The sequence below is a fragment of the Babesia bovis genome, assembly GCF_000165395.2.
Source record: "Babesia bovis T2Bo chromosome 4 map unlocalized Chr4_1, whole genome shotgun sequence".
NCBI classification, from domain to species: domain Eukaryota; phylum Apicomplexa; class Aconoidasida; order Piroplasmida; family Babesiidae; genus Babesia; species Babesia bovis.
Genome location: NW_026261571.1, coordinates 1,307,269 through 1,327,985, shown reverse-complemented (window position 1 = coordinate 1,327,985; position 20,717 = coordinate 1,307,269). Strand labels below are relative to the sequence as shown.

Here is a 20,717-nt window from a genome sequence, read left to right as displayed (position 1 = left end):
AAGTAATATTTTAAAAATCTATGTTATTCAGGACATCTTAATCTGATAATCACCATTTTTTGTGATATATCTTACCCACGGTAGTGCCTGATATCCGCTTTTTTCTGTAATTCTAAGGTGTTTAACAGATACTCCCGAGACTGTAAAGTACGGGATTTCATATTTCACTTTAACATTCCTCTTGGAGAATGCTCCTCTGTTTCCATCTGATACAGAGGGTAAACCAAAGGAAGCGTACATAACAAATTCCTTTTCACCTTGGAACTCTTTAATACTCCATAATACTGCATCCATATCTGGCATGTATTTTACGGTGCCAATTGAAGTTTTGAGGTTAGGAAATTGAACATCGGACGGCACAGGTATTTCAAATTCCACATTATTAGCGATAGATTTCGACTTAAATCGTGATGTTGCACGTACTGTAAAATCAATTCTTGTGCTTGAGTTATTGTTTACAATGACATCACATGAGAACAATGGTTTTACATGACAGTTGACTCTATATGTCATGAGTTCAAATTCACCATCAGGCGGTATGAAACTGATTGCTCTATCAGATTCAAATCTTTCCAGTTGTACACATTGGTGGAACTTAACATCCTCCATTTCGACGGTTCTCATTGGAGGCGGTTTGCCATATGATTGATTAGCGGGAAAAGATCCTGACGCAGAAGAAGCGTTTTCAAAAAGTGATTTATCATTGAGTCCTAAGAATAAATGTGGCATTCCTGAAAGGAACGACTTCATTTGAAGTCGGCCTTTTATTTCAGATCTTAGAACAGCTCCCGATGGTGAAAGTAGTATATCAAGACTTTCAATAACGTCCAAGAAAACCTCATTCTTCTTATGATGAATACCTTCTTTACGCCACGAGACCACGTTGGTCATTGCTGATGGAGGTGTTACGGCATCGGTAGTAACTTGACTTTTACCGCTCCTAATGCATTCCTTGAGTACACTTTCTTCTGTTGCCTGTGGATAACCGTTGTCTATCATTTCGTCTAACAATTCGTAGATGATAACAAAGTTGTCACGTACGGTATCCTCCGCTAATATTTTAAAGTAACTCTCCAGAACCTTAACAAATCTGTATAAAAAGGCGAGCACCATCGCAACGTTATAATTCGTTGATGCTGCTGCAACGAAGTACAATTCATTATGGCGTATCCAGCAGAATGTGCATCCATCACAGTGGTAAACCGGTGTGACAGCATTTTCATCTTTAAGCAGTACATTGGCGTAGAATGAATCTATCAGATTATTGATCACATCGTCTTTGTATTTACGATTGATCATCAATCTTCCCTTTCCATCAAGTATATATATACCACTGATACCTCCCATTTTATTAAGTGTAAAGGTAGTAATACGTTACCGAAAGCGATTTATAAATTTAATCATGGATAGACAGAATCCATTCTACATTAATCATGGTAATAAATTGTGTAAAAGATGAATATTGTGTATTTTTGGGTGTATAACCTCATGTGTGACCCAAGGCGCGTTTAGTGTGCTGGTGCTCATGGCCAGACATAAAATAGGACAAATAATACAATAATAGATTAAGATTAATTGTACACCATATAACGGCCTGTAGCTGAAAATTTCTTGTAGCCTTGTATGACTTTAGTGATAGCGTCTATGAAATCCTTTTCTGTTATGGTTTTCCTCCTTGACCTGATTGCAAACATTCCAGCTTCAGTGCATACACTTCTTAAATCTGCTCCTGTACTGTTTGGGCATAACCTTGCTAATAGTTCGTATCTTATATTCTTTTCAACACTCATGGTTTTCGCGTGAATTTTGAATATATGTTTTCGTCCCTGTATTATATAGTTTCTGTATCTAATAGACTTACATCAAGGTCTGGCAGTCCAAATTCTATTTTACGATCGATACGTCCTGGTCGAAGTAGTGCAGGATCCAGAGTATCAGGTCTGTTGGTTGCCATGATAACTTTGATGTTTCCTCTTGCATCGAAACCGTCAAGCTGGTTAACAATTTCTAACATCGTACGTTGTACTTCATGATCTCCATGTGCGGATTCATCTCCACGTGATCCACCGATTGCATCTACTTCATCGATGAAAAGAATGCAAGCTTTTTTCGATCTTGCCATTTGGAAAAGTTCTCTTACTAGTCTTGCTCCTTCACCAACATATTTTTGAACTAGTTCCGAACCGATAACACATATGAAGCAAGCATCAGTCCTGTTAGCTACTGCTCTTGCTGTTAATGTTTTACCCGTCCCTGTGTTACATGATGCATAGGACTATGCAACATACCTGGTGGTCCGTAAAGAAGCACACCTTTCGGCGGGTCTATACCCAATTCTACAAAACGCTCCGGATACAAAAGTGGCATTTCGACGACTTCTCTCAATTTCTCCAACTGTACTTTACAACCTCCAACATCGTTATATGTAATATCTGGCTTTTCTTCAACGGTCATCATTGTAACTGAAGGATCGATACGTGGAGGTAACGCGATTTGTATTTTATATTTATTACGGTCAACCCTATAGCACAGTGTGATGTAATACCACGAAAAGCTTACCCAACTCTCATACCCTCCTCTATATCGGTAGCTGCAGCCTTTTCTCCAAGACCCTGGAAAGGAATATAGAACATTATAACATATTATGAAGTTCTGATAAGAGATCACCACAACATACCACTACGAATTTGGCGATTTGTTTAACGTTGATTACATATTTGGCTTGAGGCGTTCCAGGGTTAATGATAGTTGTACATCTTGCAACTTGCAGTGGCACTCCTTCTTGTAGAGCTTGTTGATCATACATCAAATCCCACATATGGAGTGGGTTCAAACCCGTGTCACTCTCCTTTATGCCTAAAGAATCATTAGTACAATTCAACAAAGACAAGGTATTGCAAACTACTTGAACATACCTGACAGCTTATTTATACGTTGTACTACTGTTTTTATGCCTTTCTCAGATTCACTAATAGATTCGGTATAAGGTCCAATTCCCTGTTAGCACATTAGTTTGAACACAATTACTACATAGACAAATATATAAATGGTTTGTGTCAACCACAAGCTACACCCACGCAATATTGTTCGATATATTACCCAAAAACATTATATTAATAATAACTTACGAAACTCTTTAGTATGCTGATTTCAGCATCGTTAAGGGGTGTAGAAACGGATTGGGGATCCCCGTCTTCTTCGGGTGCTGCCATAGTGTTTACGTGGTTAAACCATATAAATGCAAACAATAATAACCTTGTAAATCTCAAGAAATCATTGGCGTATTTCCCCACTTTTCGGGCCTATACTGGTCGAGTTATTACACATTACTGGTAGCACATTTGTCAGATATATACCCGGATTCTGTATATATCTAACATTGTAACGATGCTAATTGCTGGTGTGTAGCGTATTTATTTTGGGCGATTGCATATCTTTTAAATTTGTGTAGCTGTTAGTTTAGAAAGACATGATGTCAGCTTTAGATGTAATAGATATATTTTCGTTGCAAACGAGTGAAGAACTACGTGATAAATTGATATCGAAGTATTGTTTCAGTGTGAAAATTCACGATCGCAAACTATCTCATGGCGCTTTGGAGTTACAACATTCTCATGTTGATGGGTCTACCTCTAGGCTAAGTGACGTTGTAGCATCATTGGAACATGATGGGCTATTTAAAGTTGAGAATCCTGTATCACAGATACCATCGGATAATATACAAACGAGTGACGCTGATGAGGCGGATGATATATCTATTGCTGACATGATTGATCGATTGGACCAATTGAGTGCTACATTATGGGAAACGTGTGACAACATACAAGGAAAGTCGCGTAGAAAGCTACGTAATCTTTGTACAACACTTAGTGCGGTTAACAGTGTGAGCATGCCATTGAACATTGATGATATTGCTTCTCGTTTAAAAGATATTGATTTAGTAGCAGACTCCGTGTGTCGTAAGAAAGAGCAGTTCAATTATTTGATGTTATTGGATTATTTGCAATCGATTCTTCAGTTGAATTTGGATGCGGTAACCTTATTGCATAATTGGGATGACACGTTTCGTAACATTAAGTCACTATTTCAATCGTATCATGATTATCGCGAAGCTGGTGGTACAGGGGTAAAGTTGTTGACTTCAACCGATATTGAAGTCAGGTTCACCTTAGAAAAGGCATGTGAATTGCGACGTATATTACTGCAGCTCAGTCATGCAAGGGGACTTTCTGTTGGAAACAATAAGGATTTCATCAAAATAGCTTCTACCCTAGATACTGTATTCAACAATTATACTGAATTCCTCGAGGACATATCAACCGATGTGGTTATGCATTACTATAATACTGCTGACTCACTGCCTGAGGATGTGAAAGATCCATTCCATCAGCTGTGTGATCTCTCTGTCGATATGTGCAGTACTGATGATAATAATGTCATATTGCGCACTTTAGTGAGATGCGTTAGTAACATATTGCATAACAAGTTCTCGCTACTCTTGGATGAGTATTCGATGTCTCTAAAACTGGACAGTGGTTCTTCAATTCTTGAAGAGGATGTTTTATCCTTGGAGAATGCAATTGCATTGACTACAGCGAACTATGTCGATGCAATAGGTAAATACATCATGGAGAAAAACGACCTGTTGAAGCATCACCTTGCCATGCTACATTCCAGGAAAATGCTGAATAGTGACATTACTTTAAAAAACATCTATATGCAACTCCTAAAGAAAGCCTTCAATAACTTTGAAGTATATAATGGACTGCTTAAGCCATTGCCTAGCTATATCTTTTTGAATATTGCCACTACAGCATTGACGTCACTGGAATGCAGCTTGGAGGACATGATGGCGATGCTATCAGATATTGTTACCGTGGATGAAATCCAATCGCAAATGATGGTGCCACACAAATTACTACTTCGATATATTTTGGTTCTGGACGAATCGAGTAAGAATCAGTGTTGGAAGGCCTCAGTTAGCGTGGATGACACAGTGGACTCCTATTTAACAGGCCTAGATTCATATATCGCGTACATGGGTAGTATTCGTACAAATGAAAGAGGTATAATATCCGTGAATAATGACATTAACGTGGCCGGCCCATTTCAATGGGTATATAATCGCTTATTGCTCTGGCATTTGAGAGAGGCATATGCTACACTTATGTCATCGATGTCTGAATCCGTGAATTCCTATTGTATGAGTCAATCATTGACCAAAATATCCAGGGATTTAAGTATAGCAATGGAGTCGCAGTATAGCAGGATATTATCCAGGGTTGTATCATCTAGGACGCCTTTGGAAAAAGCGGTTAATCATTCTGTTCTACCCAGTTGTCAGTACACTGATTCTACAACTCTATTGTCAACGAACATAAAGGCAGTCTTAACGTCGGATACGTCGGGTATATATAACGATCTACCTGACCATATACAGCAATGCCTGAAGGAACCTCTGGATGGTCAAACATTTACTGCATTTTTCTATGATACTGGGGATGTTGCTAATATGATTGAGAAACATATCGTACGTCTGATATCTCGAAAGGCATCGTTGTTAATATCACCCTACTACGAAACCTTTGCAACTGAGGTTGATGGTGAAGTTTCCAGTGTTATACTTATGATATGTGAGTATTTCACCTCGTTGTTACCCCTATTCAATCGCACGGAGATATTGTCATACAACATTCTAGGCAAGTCATTTACCTCATTTTTTGATGAGGAATTAAGTCGTTTATCAGACTTACGTCCCTCAGATATATCTGCCCTGCGTCGATATAAGGCTGACTTATCACAGCTACTTCTAATAAGCCGCTGCTGTAAGTCAGAGGTTGCTGAATCAATCGAGGAAATGATAGCGGCATGTGGAGACAGAAGTTAGAAACAGATCGCATATAATATATAGCTAAGAATACATATTAATGTGATATTAGCCTATGTTTGAATATAGACTATTCCTCCATTGCTACGTTATCATTCTTTTCGAGGATGACTATCCCCTCTAGCACATTTGTGCAAGGTATGTAGTCATCGGTGGCAATTTCAGCGCGTTCGTTACAGCCAACAAGTACCGGTGTTTGGTGTGTTTGGAATCCCGATATTCTTCTTTGTTTTCCAACGGTACCGGTAGTTTCTACCATGTTACCAACTCGGCATGGTACCTGGATATGCTCGAGGTCAGGTGAGAGTGTGAGCATCCACCTTGGCCTGATGCACAAAGCTACAAATAGCATAATAAAAGGCATTGATCCTACAAAGGTGTTCTTCATATCCAATGCAGCCACTATTACGATAAACAGCCCTGCTAAAGCAGGCTTCCTTATTAAAAATCCTTCTGAGTGTAGCGGTGATATCGTCATGGTGCCTTTACCCATATGCAGTAATCCTGCGGCAATCCGGATTATAAAAGTACCCTTCGAATCTCTGGCATGTGTTTTGGCCAGGTTAAGCAACAACACTGCTATCCTTGAGTTATTGGTACCAGCACCAACTATACCCATACCGAATATGGCATTTATTGTGACCTGGTAATCAGCATCATGTGTTAGCTTGGACAAAATATCGATGACCTGTGGACAGGGGTTAGAAGCATACGCAATAGCCAAAGCCAGTGGCGCAGCACGTCTTTCACACAAACTACCAAATTGCAATGGATGATCAATCATTCTAAGCAGCATTGCGGTGCCCACAGGATCGCCTATGGCTGTCATTGCTATTCCTATTATTGAAATAGAGGCATCATTAATAATGACATTTTTGTTCTGTTCATCCGCTTTGTCTTCGAATCCTACTTTAGCAGCCTTCTTTTCATGTATTTCTTGATTTCCCTGGTGTACATTACTCTCCGCATTCATATCAGGAAACATTGGCGTATCTACATTGTCCTTTTTTGGTACAATTTGCATATCGGAACTCTCGTTATCAGAACCGGTGTTTTTAGGCTTAGCAGCTTCAGATGACGCACAGCACTTTAGGAACCTTTGGGTCCTTAGTACATCTCCTGAACCTGCGTAAGCACATGCCTCAACCATCATTTCTGCGATTCGACCAAGATCACCTTCTACCGCAGCCAGTGCATCTACAATCACATCAGTTGCTTCCATTCTTCCGAGGTGTAACAACGCCAGACCACATGCAATTTGGCATTTGGCAGCCATGTCCATTGTATTATCAGTGAAGTCAAGCAATTTCTGGATTAATGCCTCAGAAGCCTCCTGTTTTCCAGTGCCTACGAATATCAATCCTATAGCTAATGAAGCCATTGCGATACATGCCAGTGGGTACTCCGATTCATCTGATATGGCGATTGGAACCAGGACCTCCAACAATGCTTCTCTATTCGAGCCTGCATATGCGAATGCTAGACCGAGGATCGCACCTAGACATTCAACCTTATCGGAGCTTTCAACTTTATCCATAAGCAAGGCTGCAATAGGATCAGCTTCAGACAGTATGCCGCAGCTCGACAACCCATAGGCAGCGTAAGAACCCGCTTTGGCGTAGTTGTTGTTACTATAAGCGTATTTATCAGCCTTCGAGAGACCTTCATCTATGTTCCATAAATTTATTATACCCACGGACGCGGCACTACATAGCATACCGTAATCGTGGTGACGGAACACCCAATCCGAATCTGGTGGGTCAATCAGCAAATCAGCACCGAATCCACAATTGAGGAAAGCGTTAACCATAGTTGTCGACAGGTTGCCCAAGGCAGAGTCCATGGTGTATGACTTCGACATTCTGGAGTCCATAAACTCCGTATTGAGTTTAGATACTGGGTATGATTTGAATATATGTTTTGGCAACTTTGGCTCAACTACATCCAATTCACTTGCCAGGGTTAGGAAGAATCCACTTAAATGCTCACCCGATGATATATTATTTACCTCATTAATATCAGCATCCGATAATGTAGATGTTTGGGTACCATCACTTGACGTGTAGTTAAGATGGTTTCCACTACTAGCGCAGATAAACGCCAGCTGCCTTCTAATACTTGGGTTCTTACATGTAAATATTAGTGTCTTCACTCGTTCTTCGTCATCTAGTTTCAAAGCCACTCTCAGAGCATCAGCGTAGCGACCGGCGTCTAGTAGTATATCATATGCAACGACGAGAATTCTTCTAGTTTCGTAGTATGTGGCTGCATAGGCCGATATTGACAAGAGGTAATTTGACACTCTTGTAATTAAATCATAATCGGTACCACATTTCCCACGTATAGATTCAATTAAGTCCACTTCCAATAGAATATCTATAGCCTCAAACTCGAATCCGTGTTGGAAGTAGTAGTCTGTTATGGCCTCGGTAAATTTCAATGCCTCTGTAATCACGAGTGCAGTGTCATAATTCCGCAATACCGATATCTCCTTGTCCGCTGCGATATCCATTTGATCGTTTGTATTGGACATGTTGTCATATACAACCCTGGTACTTTCCAAATTGAAATAGGACACTATCTGTGTAGACAGGGAAGTTAGGTACTCATTTCCCCAATCATTTATTCGCCTATTCATCAGTTTACTTTGGACCTCTTTATCTACGTCAGCATCCGATATGATACGCTCAGCTACAAGCCCGGCTTCAATTTTATAAAGCAGCAGCTTGTACTTTACACTTGGATCATTACTTTGCTTGTCTGCTGACTTTGCATCTTCAGGGGTTCTTATAGCTTCAAGGAAACTGATTAGCTCCAGGAGTAAAAAAACTGAATAGGAATCTTTTTCCGATTTTATAATATACTCATCGTATATTTGGTGAAAATTATCCCTATGTTGGATGAGGAATTGTAGTGACTTTGGCACTGATGTGATGCTATCATTTTCCTTTGTGGCGTGAATTGATAATTGCAGAAGCAAAGGTCTTGCAATGTCATCATTCAACTCAGATGCCAGCAACTCTTTAACAAGAAGGTCTAGCTCCTCCTTATAAGCAGCGTCTGCTGGGTTTAACGAATCCTTGTATTTGGTTTTCATGATTCAAAACAGAAACAATATTCAATTATAAAATGGAATCATACCGTTTTATCATTTGACTAGTTTAGAACCGATTTACCAAAAATAGACTTGGTATTCCAAAATGTGATTGTAGTGATTAGATGGTGACAACATAATGTACATGGCCACCTCTATACCACAATTTCCATTTCGTATTGCTAACTTCTAGTTACCGATATGTAAATAGTTTATAAACATTTATAACATCATTAGACGGAGACATATATACGGTGTGTGGGGGATTAGGATTTATCAAGATAAATTGTCTATTTAAATCTACACATTGATGATATATACGGTCGATGTGCTTATATAGGCGTATGTTGTGACGTATCCGACTTATGTTCGCAATTTGGATTTCGTGCCTACCGTGACTGTATCTCTCCGTATTTTGTTTTATAACTATTTTAATTCGTGTTAATCTATGCTATTTGGATCTTCATTATTAGTGTTGATATACTAGATAAATGTCTTATTGAATCTGTTGTACCATTCTATATCTATCTGTGCGTTGAGTCAGATATTGTTGTTACACATTTCTAAAATGTTGTTCTATTAACGTCAATTTTATGACACGGATGTGTGTATATATCTACTGGATATAGTTACATTATACGGTACGGCATTGCGTATTGATTAGGGATCATTTAGGGGTACATATTACACTTACAAAACAATGGGCAATTTCAATTTGGATGTTGAGGTTACATCAATCGTTGGATCCGTAAACGCTGCCTCTTTGATGGATAATCAAGACGGTGTCGGTAGTAATCTAGAACGTCTTGCATTGCTCAAGTACCAGAAGACGGACCAAGCTCGTGTCATTTGTAAAGGTGTTTACGAACCTCGTCTTTCATCTCGTCGTAAGTATCACAACAAACTGCAACGCTTCGACTCACAGTCAATTGACTCACTTGATCTCGCTTACGATGATAATGGGCTGAATACATTGTTGCACTCATCTGGTTATAATGGCGTTAATCGTACGGTAATCTCTAAATGTTCCATATCGACTTCTGAAAGTGCCACTGCGGTTGATATTAATTGTTGCGGTTCTGACTATGCCACAGGTGGCTCTTACGAAGGTTCACGTACTATATCATGTACGTTAGACAGTGACGCTAGCATCGATTATGTGGATGCCTTACCGTTATCTCAAAGAGATCCAGCGTTGCCGAATGGCGTCTATTACAAGAGTATTTCTAACATTTCCGATGCTAATGAATTATTCCGCCAAGGCTCCCTTGGTACAGTACAATCATTCCCTTCTATCGCCCATTCCCACTTAAGTGATATCCTAGAACAGGACATTGATACATGCTCCCTGTTTATGGAATCAGATACTGAATCTTATTGTCAAACGGATCGGCAATATGATACCAGTCGATTTGTGAAAGCTGAATCTGATTACATATCGGACGTCGTTGACAATACATCGGATAACAACCATGCTCAAGTTACGGATACACGTAGATATACATATTCCCCTGAAAGCCAATTAGGCGTTTTACGTTTATTTTTTCATCAGGAAGGAACCCCTAACAGGCTTATTGATTCATCATATATCCCGTCGCGGATTGTGATTAATACATCGCCATTTGTGATTGGCACTGATTCAAGTTGTGATTTGGTATTTGACAACGAGCGATTGCGCAATATAGCTGCTAGACATTGCAGTATAGAATTAAGTAGGTGCACTGATGTAGATCCCGATTTATCTGGGTTGGGTATTTGTGCATTTGAGGTTGAGGTGGCTTTACTACAACCTGATGCCACGTTGCTGATTAATGGCATTTCCGTCAAATCACGCGCCAAGCTTTTTGACGGTGACATTATAACATTTGGTCCACGACATATGTCAGTCAGTTATTCTGTAGCATTCCGTACAAAGGATTCTTGCATCGCACTAATGAATCAGCTGAATTCGCTTATGCTTACACCATCTGCTGGTGTTCGATCGCAACCTTCTGGAGAAAGATCACCTTCTGGTGATTTATCGTGTTCCCCTTCATTAAGCATATTACGTACTAGTTGCACCGGTGACGTTGATTACCATGTAAACGTTGCTATATTTGAGCAATATTACGGTGAACCATCAGTAGTTGGTAATTTATCGCAGGATTGGGATGCACTTTCGTGTGGCTACTCCCAGGATGGAAATTTCAGTGTTTCCCAGACACCGTATTCCCATAGCGGTCTATACGACTCCAATGAGTTGGAAATTGTTAATTGTTCATTTCCGTCGACACCATATGGATCACAGCTTGTTGGTATGCATACCCCAAGTTCAAGCTTTCTCTATGCAGGCCTGAGTCAGGGCGACATGGTCTCCCAACTGAGTGAGCAGAGATCACCATACAGTTCACTGCGTGCTGAGTTGGAAGCCTGTAACCTAAATGAAGTGAAACAGGTACCGGAGAACTTAGACGATGACAGCGTACTGAATGGTAAATTGCTTTTCAGTGCTTACGCTAACTCTCTGGAATCTACTGGTATCCTTGATGGAAATCTTAGCGGTAATATCGACCATATAAGTGATGAGACTAGGACTAAACTGGAAGCTGCTAAAATAGCAAGGCTACGCTCACTCAATAAGACATCAGTTCCCATTGTTGTGGACACATCGCGGACTCTAAGTTCACAGGAAAGTGAGAATTGTCTAACAGTATCTAAGTTACGGTTTGTCGGGGTTGTTCCTGCATCATACCAGACAACTCTAGAGGAATTGCTCCCGAGAATCACTGGCCTATTACGTGGTAATGTTGAACAGAGTCCAAGTTCACTTCGGGATGTTCTGTGTGACTATGAAGTATTGACGAAACGTCGCGGCAAGCCACTATCGGAGGACGAATGTCAGTACAACTGGGTGTTTCAACTAGATTTTTTCGACAGGGACGACCCATTATTCCGGAGAGCAGTGTATACATCGCATCGTATAATTGAATCAGATCGCAGTCGTTTACGTAGTGCTGTATCCTACACTATACAGCAATTGGAGCGCTCTCGTGTGTTATACATACAAATGCGCTTTTAACATATTGTATAATATTAGATTTACTAGATTTTGATCTAAATATTATGTGTTGCCATCCTGTGGTGTTGCACATTACGATGGAGTATCACTAGAAACATTGTTTGATCAATGCCAACATGGAGGATATCAGTGGTGGATTACGATCAATGAACCTGCGCGGTGATACTTCTGATAATGCTGATTGGTATATTATTGCACATGGCAAAAAAACTCAGTTATACCAATTCACGCCGCGCAATGCTGCTACACAAAGTAAATTTGTATTTTTTGACGAATAATATGTCACAGGTAATGATGAATGTACCTTGATTTGGGAGGAGGTTGACATTTCTCATTGCTGTCCGACGCATGGTGGTGACAGGGTTTGTCTTTTATCTTGTTTTCTATATCCTAACAGATATGTATTAATCGTAAAGGTTCTAATATACTCGAGATCATTGATTTGTTCAGTCGTAAGATCGTATCAACTATACAGCTTCCACCAGGTATGTTTAATTTATACCGATTGACGTTTAACAGACTGTGTTATATCCGGTATACTATTCAGTACCAAGGATACATACTTAGTGGTACACACTGCGTGGTCCGAGGCTAACCCTAACAATTTAGTTATTTACCGTATTAATGGTATGTTTCAATGCAGAAACACCTATATTCTATAGGCCCCGATGTAACGCCAGTGCTTGCTATTCCCTATAGCAAGTCTTACACCGTAAAGCGATATCCTATATGGACTCCCTGTGAAACGTATTGCACAATTCGCGTTAATAATGATTTATTCGTCTTCAAGGACGGTCAGTATTCACTGGAAACACCTCTGTCTAAAATATCACTTACGTTTGGTGATGATGGAGCTGTGCCTTTTTCTGCTAATAGTATAATATCAATATCTCCAGTGGTAAGTATATAGTATATACTTTTTGATTTCGCCAACCATTTCTGTGTCAATATCATGTATTTACAGACAAAAAACGGTGCATGCTATTTGGCTGCGTTCACTCCTGAGCAAAAAGGCACCAGTGGTTTAGTTCGTATCTATAATCTACAAGATGCTACGAAACCCTGCTATGAAAACGTTTTTAAATATGCTGAGGAAGGCGAATTTTTCTGGAGTACCAGGGGTACAACTGCAGTTTTGCGTACATTTATTAATAATGTAAAAGGCCTTTCTTCTTATTACGGTGGCAACGGATTATTTTTGTTGCAGCCACATAAGGCGAATCATGAGACTATAATGGAACCTACTGAAGGCCAAGCCCACGAGGTATCTTGGTCACGCACGGCGAATGATATACTTATAATAAAGGGTACACGACCCGCAGAGCTTGATATGTACGACGGGAACAGTGGTAATAAAATACTTACTTTTGGCCGTCACCATCGTAATACCATCAGACGCGATGCATTTGACAGATTGGTTTTGATTGGCGGCTTCGGCAATCTTAGTGGCGATATTGATATATGGGACCTAAAGAAGCGATGCAAAATAGCTCAAACCAAGAGTGACTGTGCCGTGTTTTGTGATTTTGCACCTGATGGGAGGTACTTTGTGACTGCTACAACATGTCCTCGCATGCGTGTAAATAACTGTTTCAAGGTATTCAGTTACAGTGGCAAGCTGGTATCGCAGATTGATTTTGATGAGCTATACCATTTATACATATGTTCACCCGGTAGGACCTTTGTGGCAAGGGATCCCTCACCAACAGCATGTACAGTAGCTCCCACTGTTAAAAAATCGGTTTACCGCGCTCCGGGATCTCGCCCTGATGGCCCTACTGCAGCGGCATTTCTCCGCTTGGAGGCTCAAACTACAGTTGCAACACCTGTGGCAAGACCACCTGTTAGTATCCCTAGGGGCCCACCGGGTGCTGATCCAACGCTGTTAGCGCAAGCTGCAAGGATCAGTCGTAAGAAGAAAGATCAAGCTAATAAAAGGAACAATTAGACATATTAAATATTTCAATGTCTTTAGACAAGTATCACTGCTGGTTGCATTGCACACTTCTACCCTCGTGGTGATGATGATCTTCACGGTCACTGTCGGCTTGCTGTTGAGATTGTGCATGTGCCCTGTCGTGTATTTCCTGAGGGTCAACCTCACGCGCATCCACATCTTCAGCAGCAGTTGTACCCGAGGGTTTGGACTCTGGCTTGTAAGGGAACAGCGATTTAAGCTGATCCTTTTCAGCAGCAGAGAATTTGCGTGATACGGGGAATTGCACCTCGAAGTTGACATACAGATTACCTTTGCTAAAAGCGCTTTGGTACACTGGCATACCCTCATTCTCAATAACAAATATGGAGGATGGGCGAATAACCTCGTTAGCAGGTGTCTGGATGCGCAGCACCCTACCATCCAAGTGCTTTATGTAGAAAACAGCACCTGTTAAGGCCTCGTACAACTGGATCTGTTTGACAATAATGAGGTCAGAGCCACTACGTTTGAATTGATCATGAGGAGCTTGACATATAATGAACACGACGTTACCGGGTATTTCATTTGGTCGTTCGTCAGCCTCGCCATGGAATGTCACCTTATGCTGATCTGGTACACCCCTGTCTATATTTACCTCCAAAATCTTCTTCATCTGTTTCACACCCTTACCCGAACACGACTTGCACTTCTTTGACTCGTTTATGCTCCTACCCTGGCCATTACAGGCATGACACATCGATTGTGATTGTTGAATCATTGCACCCATTTGGCGAATTTGGACTCGGATACCACGTCCGTTACAAAGATCACAACTAACAAAGGCGTCACTTGGTCCCCCAAGACCATCACACGTATCACATACAACATCCTTATTGATTGCGAGCTTACGCATAGCACCGTTGTATATTTGCTCGAGAGTAACCTTCAGCTGGGTTACAACATCCTCACCACGTTTCTTTCCCTTGGGTTTTCTACCACCACCGAAAAACAAATCAAAAATATCACTTGGATCTCCATGTGGCATGTTACCTTCCAAACCGTCTTCACCAGCCTCATCATATATACGGCGCTTCTCAGGATCTGATAATACTTCATAAGCTCTGGTGATTTCCTTGAACATCTCAGAGTCACCACCTTTGTCAGGGTGGTGCTTAATAGCTAGTTTGCGGTAAGCCTTCTTAATCTCGCTTTCCGAACAATCCCTAGATAATCCAAGTACCTTATAGAACTTTTCATTATCAACCTATGATGTATGTGGATCCGCTATACAAAACAAACCTCTCGAGAACGGTGGTGGTGAGGCATGCCACCCGGCATACCGCCAAAACCAAAATCACCGAAAAACATCTTGCTTCAGTACAATACACCCAAGAGAACAATAAAGCCTGTATAATGTATGAGTATTACAGAACACTGGAATGTATAGTCCATAAAACGAATGAAGCATACAGTATACAGAAAATGTATAATAGAATATTGGCCAAATAGAATGTTGTAAAGAAACATAAAAGTGACCAATGTAGCGATATAGCCGTAAACACACAGTGGTTGACATCAATAAACACTGTAGACGTAATTACAAGGATAAACGTTACGGAATCCATCAATGTACATTGATTGGACTTCCACACGAAACAAAATGTAACCAACCTTTGAAATGAGGTGTACAATAGCTCAAATAATTGTATCGATGATGTACCCAATGAAAACAGAAATGTATTCCTGAGTTATTATGTTCGGTGACACATCCAGCTTCTCGCGTCAATTGGGGGGTCCTACCCAAGGGGACAACAAAGGAAAAGAACAAAATTCCTCTTGAGGAATTTTAATTGCACTTATTGATATGTACCATAAATCTCTGATGTCATGTGAAGTAATGTAACCAGATTCTATATTAGGTACTATAATAGACAAGGTGTAGGGTGTATTTAATATGTTATATGTATATATTTTGCTATGATGTAGCCATATAATCCTTTATATTGATGCAGTGTATCACTTCTAAGGACTTATATAATCCATATTTAAACGGTATATGATCTATTAGTATCATTGTCTGTGTACTGCATTAGTGTTATGAAGCGGCCTCAATTGCAGACTCAGATATAACATCTAATGCGACGATACAACTATCAGCAACAACCTTCATGCTGTCCAACTTGTGTGCTTCCAAAGCTGCTATTATGTGATTCCTGTCGGATTGATTATTGCTTGCTGCTGCACATGAACCAAGAGCCAATGCCGCTTCGTGGCGAGCAATTGGCTTTTCTTTACTGTTCGCCAAACACTTGATTAGATGGTCTGCAGCTGCCATGGACTGCATCTGTCCCAATACAAAAGCACATTCGTGACGGAATACTTCTGATACATTATCGCTAATAAGCGCGTTGCCTATCATGACCGCTGCTTCATCACCTCCGGAATTACGTATTTGGAATAGTGCTTCATAACGCTTATGCAAAGGTGCAGCTTCGTCTAACATCACTTTGTTCAATTCCAAAATGGACATTTCCGCAATTTCTGTAGCAACGCATGGTACAGGATCAATTGCTCTATATGCTGATGTTGAGATAGGTGCCGATACACAACCACAAATGGCGACACCATCAGAACTATCGCCTTTCTTAGCATTATTGTTCAAGGACTCCAACGCTAGTCTACATGTATCGCGTACTACTATTGATTCATCATCCTTATACTTTTCCAACTGAAGAAGTTAAACAATAAATAAACGACTAACCTTATCGATGTACTTTTTATCTCCAATGGCGGCAATTGCCTCTGCAGCCTACGAACGATATGTCAAAGAGTTAAACGACATACCTCATGTCTGACCATAGGGTCTTCATTAGTATCCTCCAAAAGGCGAACCAATACGTCAGCTGCTTCCTCGCATTCTGCTTGTCCAATTACATAAGCAATTTCATGTCTATAAGAGATGACAAATGAATAAGGTAACATAATAACATTATGTGCTATTACATACCTCAAAAATGTATCGTAGTGTACTTCAAGTGCCTTTTTAAGGATAGTAGCACATTCACTAGAAGATAAATCACGACAGAAGTAAAGCGCCTTAAGTTGTTGTGATAATTTTACGCCATCCGATAGTAGTATTGTGGATAATAATTTAGCATCAGGTTTTGAAAATTCGTTAAGAGAATCAAATTCAGCAATTGCTGTTGCCAAGTCTGCCATCGTGAATTGAAAAAATATAAAAATTATTCATATAAATATAATTTAGCCTATTTTAATTGGCTAGCATTGGCAACATTAACTAGACTTCATTACTCAACTATGAAAATGTCGTGCCATATATGTGTATAACAACATCATACGACCAACTATATCATGATGCCACCTTCTCTTTACACATAAACCAAATTGGTCCACTGAATACAAAATATTATTGTGTAATGTTAATTTTAATTCTTCATCATCATGCAATGTGTTTTTGCACGATTACATTATATGTTTACATTTATAAGCATATCAATATTTTGTTTTAAAAGATGATTGTTTTTCTATATAATGCATTTTGAATGATATTTATATATTTTACGTTTTATTTTTTACGACGAATACGTTTAATCTTTTGTTTTATTGATGACAATATAACCGATATAGAGACTACTTCATGGGTACATTATCCGTATTTGTATAGTTTATTGTTATAAAATAACTGAGTTTTGCTAGAAGGTATTTACATCTTAACATATGGAATAATTTACCATAGTATTGTTTAACCAATGCATACGTAAAGCATCAAAGATTTCCTTTAGTAAGATTCACGTATATATAAAAATATATTACCTACATTAACGAAATAAATACTTCTAGAGACATGTTCATTCCAGTCGACGCAAGCTTTTTTTTATATGTAGATACATAAACATAGATATTAGTTTACATAACTTAAAATGGTGTTTTGAGAGTTACGATTCGGCACCCGATGATGGAAACTGTCGCATCGTATGCATTCAGATATTGCATCCAATACAATATTGAAAACCGATGGATCAGATGACGATACATCATTTGCTGAGTTTGTGCCATTATAAACGCATCTCATCAGAGGTATCCGGCGGTGTCTTCACCGTTGGAAGTAGTTGAGTCGTTAGACTGAGTGGTATTTTCCGAGGCATCATAAATGTTGGCTTCGTCTGATGATTTACCCAGATGGTGTAATGCGTCTTTAGTAGTTTCTAGAGCTCCGTTCAGGAATTCCTTTGTAGGTTGGCCAACAGTTTCGTTTAAGAACTGCTTAGTACCTTCATGGGCTGCGGAAATGAAATTCTTGGCGCCAGTACCAAACTCATGTATGATTTCCTTGGCAGGTTGAGCAATGTTTTCATTCAAGACTTTCATGGTAGTATGAGGAACCTCCTTAAGGAATTCCTTAGTTGGTTGAGCAATGTTCTCAGTTATAACCTTCTTGGTGACTTGAGGGACATCCCTGAAAAATTCTTTAGTAGGTTGAGCAATATTCTCGTCTAAGAAGTGCTTAGTGACTTGGGGAGCCTCCCTGAAGAACTCCTTGGTTGGTTGACCGATGTTTTCGTCTAGGAAATGTTTAGTGGCTTGGGGAGCTTCCCTGAAAAACTCCTTGGTGGGTTGGCCAATGTTCTCATCGAAGAAGTGTTTGGTGACTTGAGGAGCCTCCTTGAAAAAAGTCTTAGTAGGTTCGGCTACATTCTCTTTCAGATAGCCTTTGGTTTTTTCGTGAGTGTCCTGCATAAACTTTTTAGTGGGCTCAGCAACATTGGCTTTCAGATAGTTTTTGGTAACTTCGTTAGTATCCTCGATGAACTTCTTTGTAGGTTGGGTAACGTTTTTAGAGAAAAAGTCTCTGAATTTCTTTATCCATCTTTTGTACCAAGGAGCTTCAACGTACGAGGTCAAGCTACCGAGCAGAACCTTCTTCACCATGTCAGCATAACGACGTGCAAACTTGGAAAGAGTTGGAATCTGGGTCAACATGTAATCTTCGTAGCTGCTAGTAAGTTGAGTGATACGTTCGATGCTCCTTTCTTCAAAATCTTCAGGAACATTCCACCTGATGATATCACTCAATGTTTGCCTAATACGACGGCTGAATATCTTTGTAGTGAAGCTGAATCTGTTGAAAAACTTGGCGTTCATACTGTTTACTGTCAAATAAGTCTTGTAGTTCATGGTAGCCATATAGAGTACCTTGTTGACAAGATATTCAACATCGGTAGTTCCTTCCTCGTGCACAACATTGTTGTTCAACAGACCAGTGACGAAGTAGTGGTAATCACCATGGTTCGCTCCATTTCTGAAACGCAACCATTCGCGTTTTACGCTGTTCTTAGCAGGATTGGATGCACTCTCTTTGAACAATCTGAACGCAGCATCCAACTGGTAAGGGTTTGGAAGAGATAGAGGTTGGTACTCTTGATACAACGGATATTTGACATTGTCAATCGTAAAGCATCCGTACATTTCACAACGGTCAGCATAATTGTTAACTACCTCACGACAGTTGGAGTCCTCAGGAGCATTAGAGCAAACATCATTTACAATCTGCTCACGGCCATTGCTCAAAACATGTTTCATATCCTTAGTAATGTTGTGCATGTGGTCACGGAGAGTCATCAAAGTATCAGCTGTTTCCAATGTGGAGGTTAAATCACCTACCACTTCAGCTGGAGCGAGACTTCCTACTCTCTGATTGTGGCGAAAAGCAGACACATGGTGTGAAAACACCAAGAAAAGGCAACCGACAACGCCGCTAATGATTCTCATTGTCTACAATATGTCCGTAATATTATTGAACTTAGTATCTAAAGATTAATCTGTGTATTGTTTGTCTATAGCACTGCTATATATAAAAGCCGACAAATGTATATGTAAAATACTATCCGTCGAAAGATACAAACAATAGTCAGTGTGTGAGTTCATCATATCGGTCTAGACACGTGAGATGCACCTTGCAGCAATTTGAAGGTGCACATATGTGCGAACAACAACGGAATGGAAAAATTAAATAGGTAGACATGGCTATATCGCGGCAAGTACTTAACAGTACCATTAAATAAGATTAATTTGATCTTATTAAAACGTCAACATAACACAAAAAGCAATGTTTCATCTGAAAACGGTACACCAAGAAGTAAAGTTATCATTGACACACTAGATAAATCTCTTTATATTAATCCGAAATGCAACTGCGATAAAAAAAGTTATTTGTAATTGTCGTTATTCTACAGTATTTTTAATAGACACTGTATTTTATCCACCTCGACATACAAACTTTTGCGCCGGATAAACGTTCGTACATTTTTTGTCTATTTATTGAAAACAATCGCTACTGCTACAATATTTATTTTCAAAATTGACATTTATTAACGTAAGCTCAATATTTTATATTGAAATATTACAATGTTAACTTCACATCGATTTATGCACACCTTGTTTCGTAATATTCTTGATTATTTATATAAGTGGTATCCGACCTGTCGCCATTATAATAATTTAATTCCATATAATGATACAAAATAGAGGCATATTTTATAGTAAATTAGACATAGTATAGCGTAGTTGCACAATTGTGACTACTAGGTTTGATTTTTTATTGAATTTAATTTGTTCATCACCCGAGATTCGTATTAGAGTGTATATATATTGATTGGAAATCCAAATATGTATTCACGTAGAATATATATTCTTCTTCTGCGCAAATTAAATACTTCTAGACACGTGTTCCTTCCTGTAG

At 39.5% G+C, this 20,717-nt stretch overlaps 9 protein-coding genes across 9 annotated transcripts; 3 read left to right on the top strand and 6 right to left on the bottom strand.

The window, feature by feature from the left end:
- Window positions 1–4: 4 nt before the first annotated feature.
- Window positions 5–1,455, bottom strand: BBOV_IV009950 (Adaptor complexes medium subunit family protein). The gene has a single exon (XM_001610867.2). It carries the CDS (start codon window positions 1,345–1,347, stop codon window positions 28–30), a length of 1,320 nt encoding a protein of 439 aa, XP_001610917.1. The 5' UTR covers window positions 1,348–1,455; the 3' UTR covers window positions 5–27.
- A 91-nt stretch (window positions 1,456–1,546) lies between these two features.
- Window positions 1,547–3,241, bottom strand: BBOV_IV009940 (26S protease regulatory RPT1 unit family protein). The gene is made up of 7 exons (XM_001610866.2): window positions 3,129–3,241; window positions 2,916–2,997; window positions 2,678–2,856; window positions 2,560–2,612; window positions 2,289–2,521; window positions 1,862–2,253; window positions 1,547–1,826 (listed from the first exon to the last, which is right to left on the bottom strand). Exons 1-7 carry the CDS (start codon window positions 3,210–3,212, stop codon window positions 1,572–1,574), a joined length of 1,278 nt encoding a protein of 425 aa, XP_001610916.1. The 5' UTR covers window positions 3,213–3,241; the 3' UTR covers window positions 1,547–1,571.
- An 84-nt stretch (window positions 3,242–3,325) lies between these two features.
- On the top strand, window positions 3,326–5,905 carry BBOV_IV009930 (uncharacterized protein). Its single transcript, XM_001610865.2, has one exon. It carries the CDS (start codon window positions 3,470–3,472, stop codon window positions 5,885–5,887), a length of 2,418 nt encoding a protein of 805 aa, XP_001610915.2. The 5' UTR covers window positions 3,326–3,469; the 3' UTR covers window positions 5,888–5,905.
- Window positions 5,906–5,945: 40 nt separating this feature from the next.
- BBOV_IV009920 (26S protease regulatory RPN1 unit family protein) lies at window positions 5,946–9,184 on the bottom strand. The gene has a single exon (XM_001610864.2). It carries the CDS (start codon window positions 8,982–8,984, stop codon window positions 5,958–5,960), a length of 3,027 nt encoding a protein of 1,008 aa, XP_001610914.1. The 5' UTR covers window positions 8,985–9,184; the 3' UTR covers window positions 5,946–5,957.
- A 92-nt stretch (window positions 9,185–9,276) lies between these two features.
- On the top strand, window positions 9,277–12,069 carry BBOV_IV009910 (uncharacterized protein). Its single transcript, XM_001610863.2, has one exon. The coding sequence runs from the start codon at window positions 9,682–9,684 to the stop codon at window positions 12,037–12,039; it is 2,358 nt and encodes a 785-aa protein (XP_001610913.1). The 5' UTR covers window positions 9,277–9,681; the 3' UTR covers window positions 12,040–12,069.
- Window positions 12,070–12,141: 72 nt separating this feature from the next.
- Window positions 12,142–14,010, top strand: BBOV_IV009900 (Eukaryotic translation initiation factor eIF2A family protein). The gene is made up of 6 exons (XM_001610862.2): window positions 12,142–12,291; window positions 12,328–12,401; window positions 12,437–12,524; window positions 12,559–12,666; window positions 12,702–12,937; window positions 13,004–14,010. The coding sequence occupies exons 1-6, from the start codon at window positions 12,156–12,158 to the stop codon at window positions 13,985–13,987; spliced, it is 1,626 nt and encodes a 541-aa protein (XP_001610912.1). The 5' UTR covers window positions 12,142–12,155; the 3' UTR covers window positions 13,988–14,010.
- Window positions 13,993–15,720, bottom strand: BBOV_IV009890 (putative DnaJ chaperone 3). Its single transcript, XM_001610861.2, has 3 exons — window positions 15,629–15,720; window positions 15,257–15,363; window positions 13,993–15,221 (listed from the first exon to the last, which is right to left on the bottom strand). The coding sequence occupies exons 2-3, from the start codon at window positions 15,323–15,325 to the stop codon at window positions 14,022–14,024; spliced, it is 1,269 nt and encodes a 422-aa protein (XP_001610911.1). The 5' UTR covers window positions 15,326–15,363; window positions 15,629–15,720; the 3' UTR covers window positions 13,993–14,021.
- Window positions 15,721–16,029: 309 nt separating this feature from the next.
- BBOV_IV009880 (HEAT repeats family protein) lies at window positions 16,030–17,223 on the bottom strand. Its single transcript, XM_001610860.2, has 4 exons — window positions 16,965–17,223; window positions 16,802–16,907; window positions 16,719–16,766; window positions 16,030–16,685 (listed from the first exon to the last, which is right to left on the bottom strand). Exons 1-4 carry the CDS (start codon window positions 17,174–17,176, stop codon window positions 16,053–16,055), a joined length of 999 nt encoding a protein of 332 aa, XP_001610910.1. The 5' UTR covers window positions 17,177–17,223; the 3' UTR covers window positions 16,030–16,052.
- Window positions 17,224–17,887: 664 nt separating this feature from the next.
- BBOV_IV009870 (Rhoptry-associated protein 1 (RAP-1) family protein) lies at window positions 17,888–19,886 on the bottom strand. Its single transcript, XM_001610859.1, has one exon. It carries the CDS (start codon window positions 19,745–19,747, stop codon window positions 18,050–18,052), a length of 1,698 nt encoding a protein of 565 aa, XP_001610909.1. The 5' UTR covers window positions 19,748–19,886; the 3' UTR covers window positions 17,888–18,049.
- Between the last annotated feature and the right edge of the window lie 831 nt (window positions 19,887–20,717).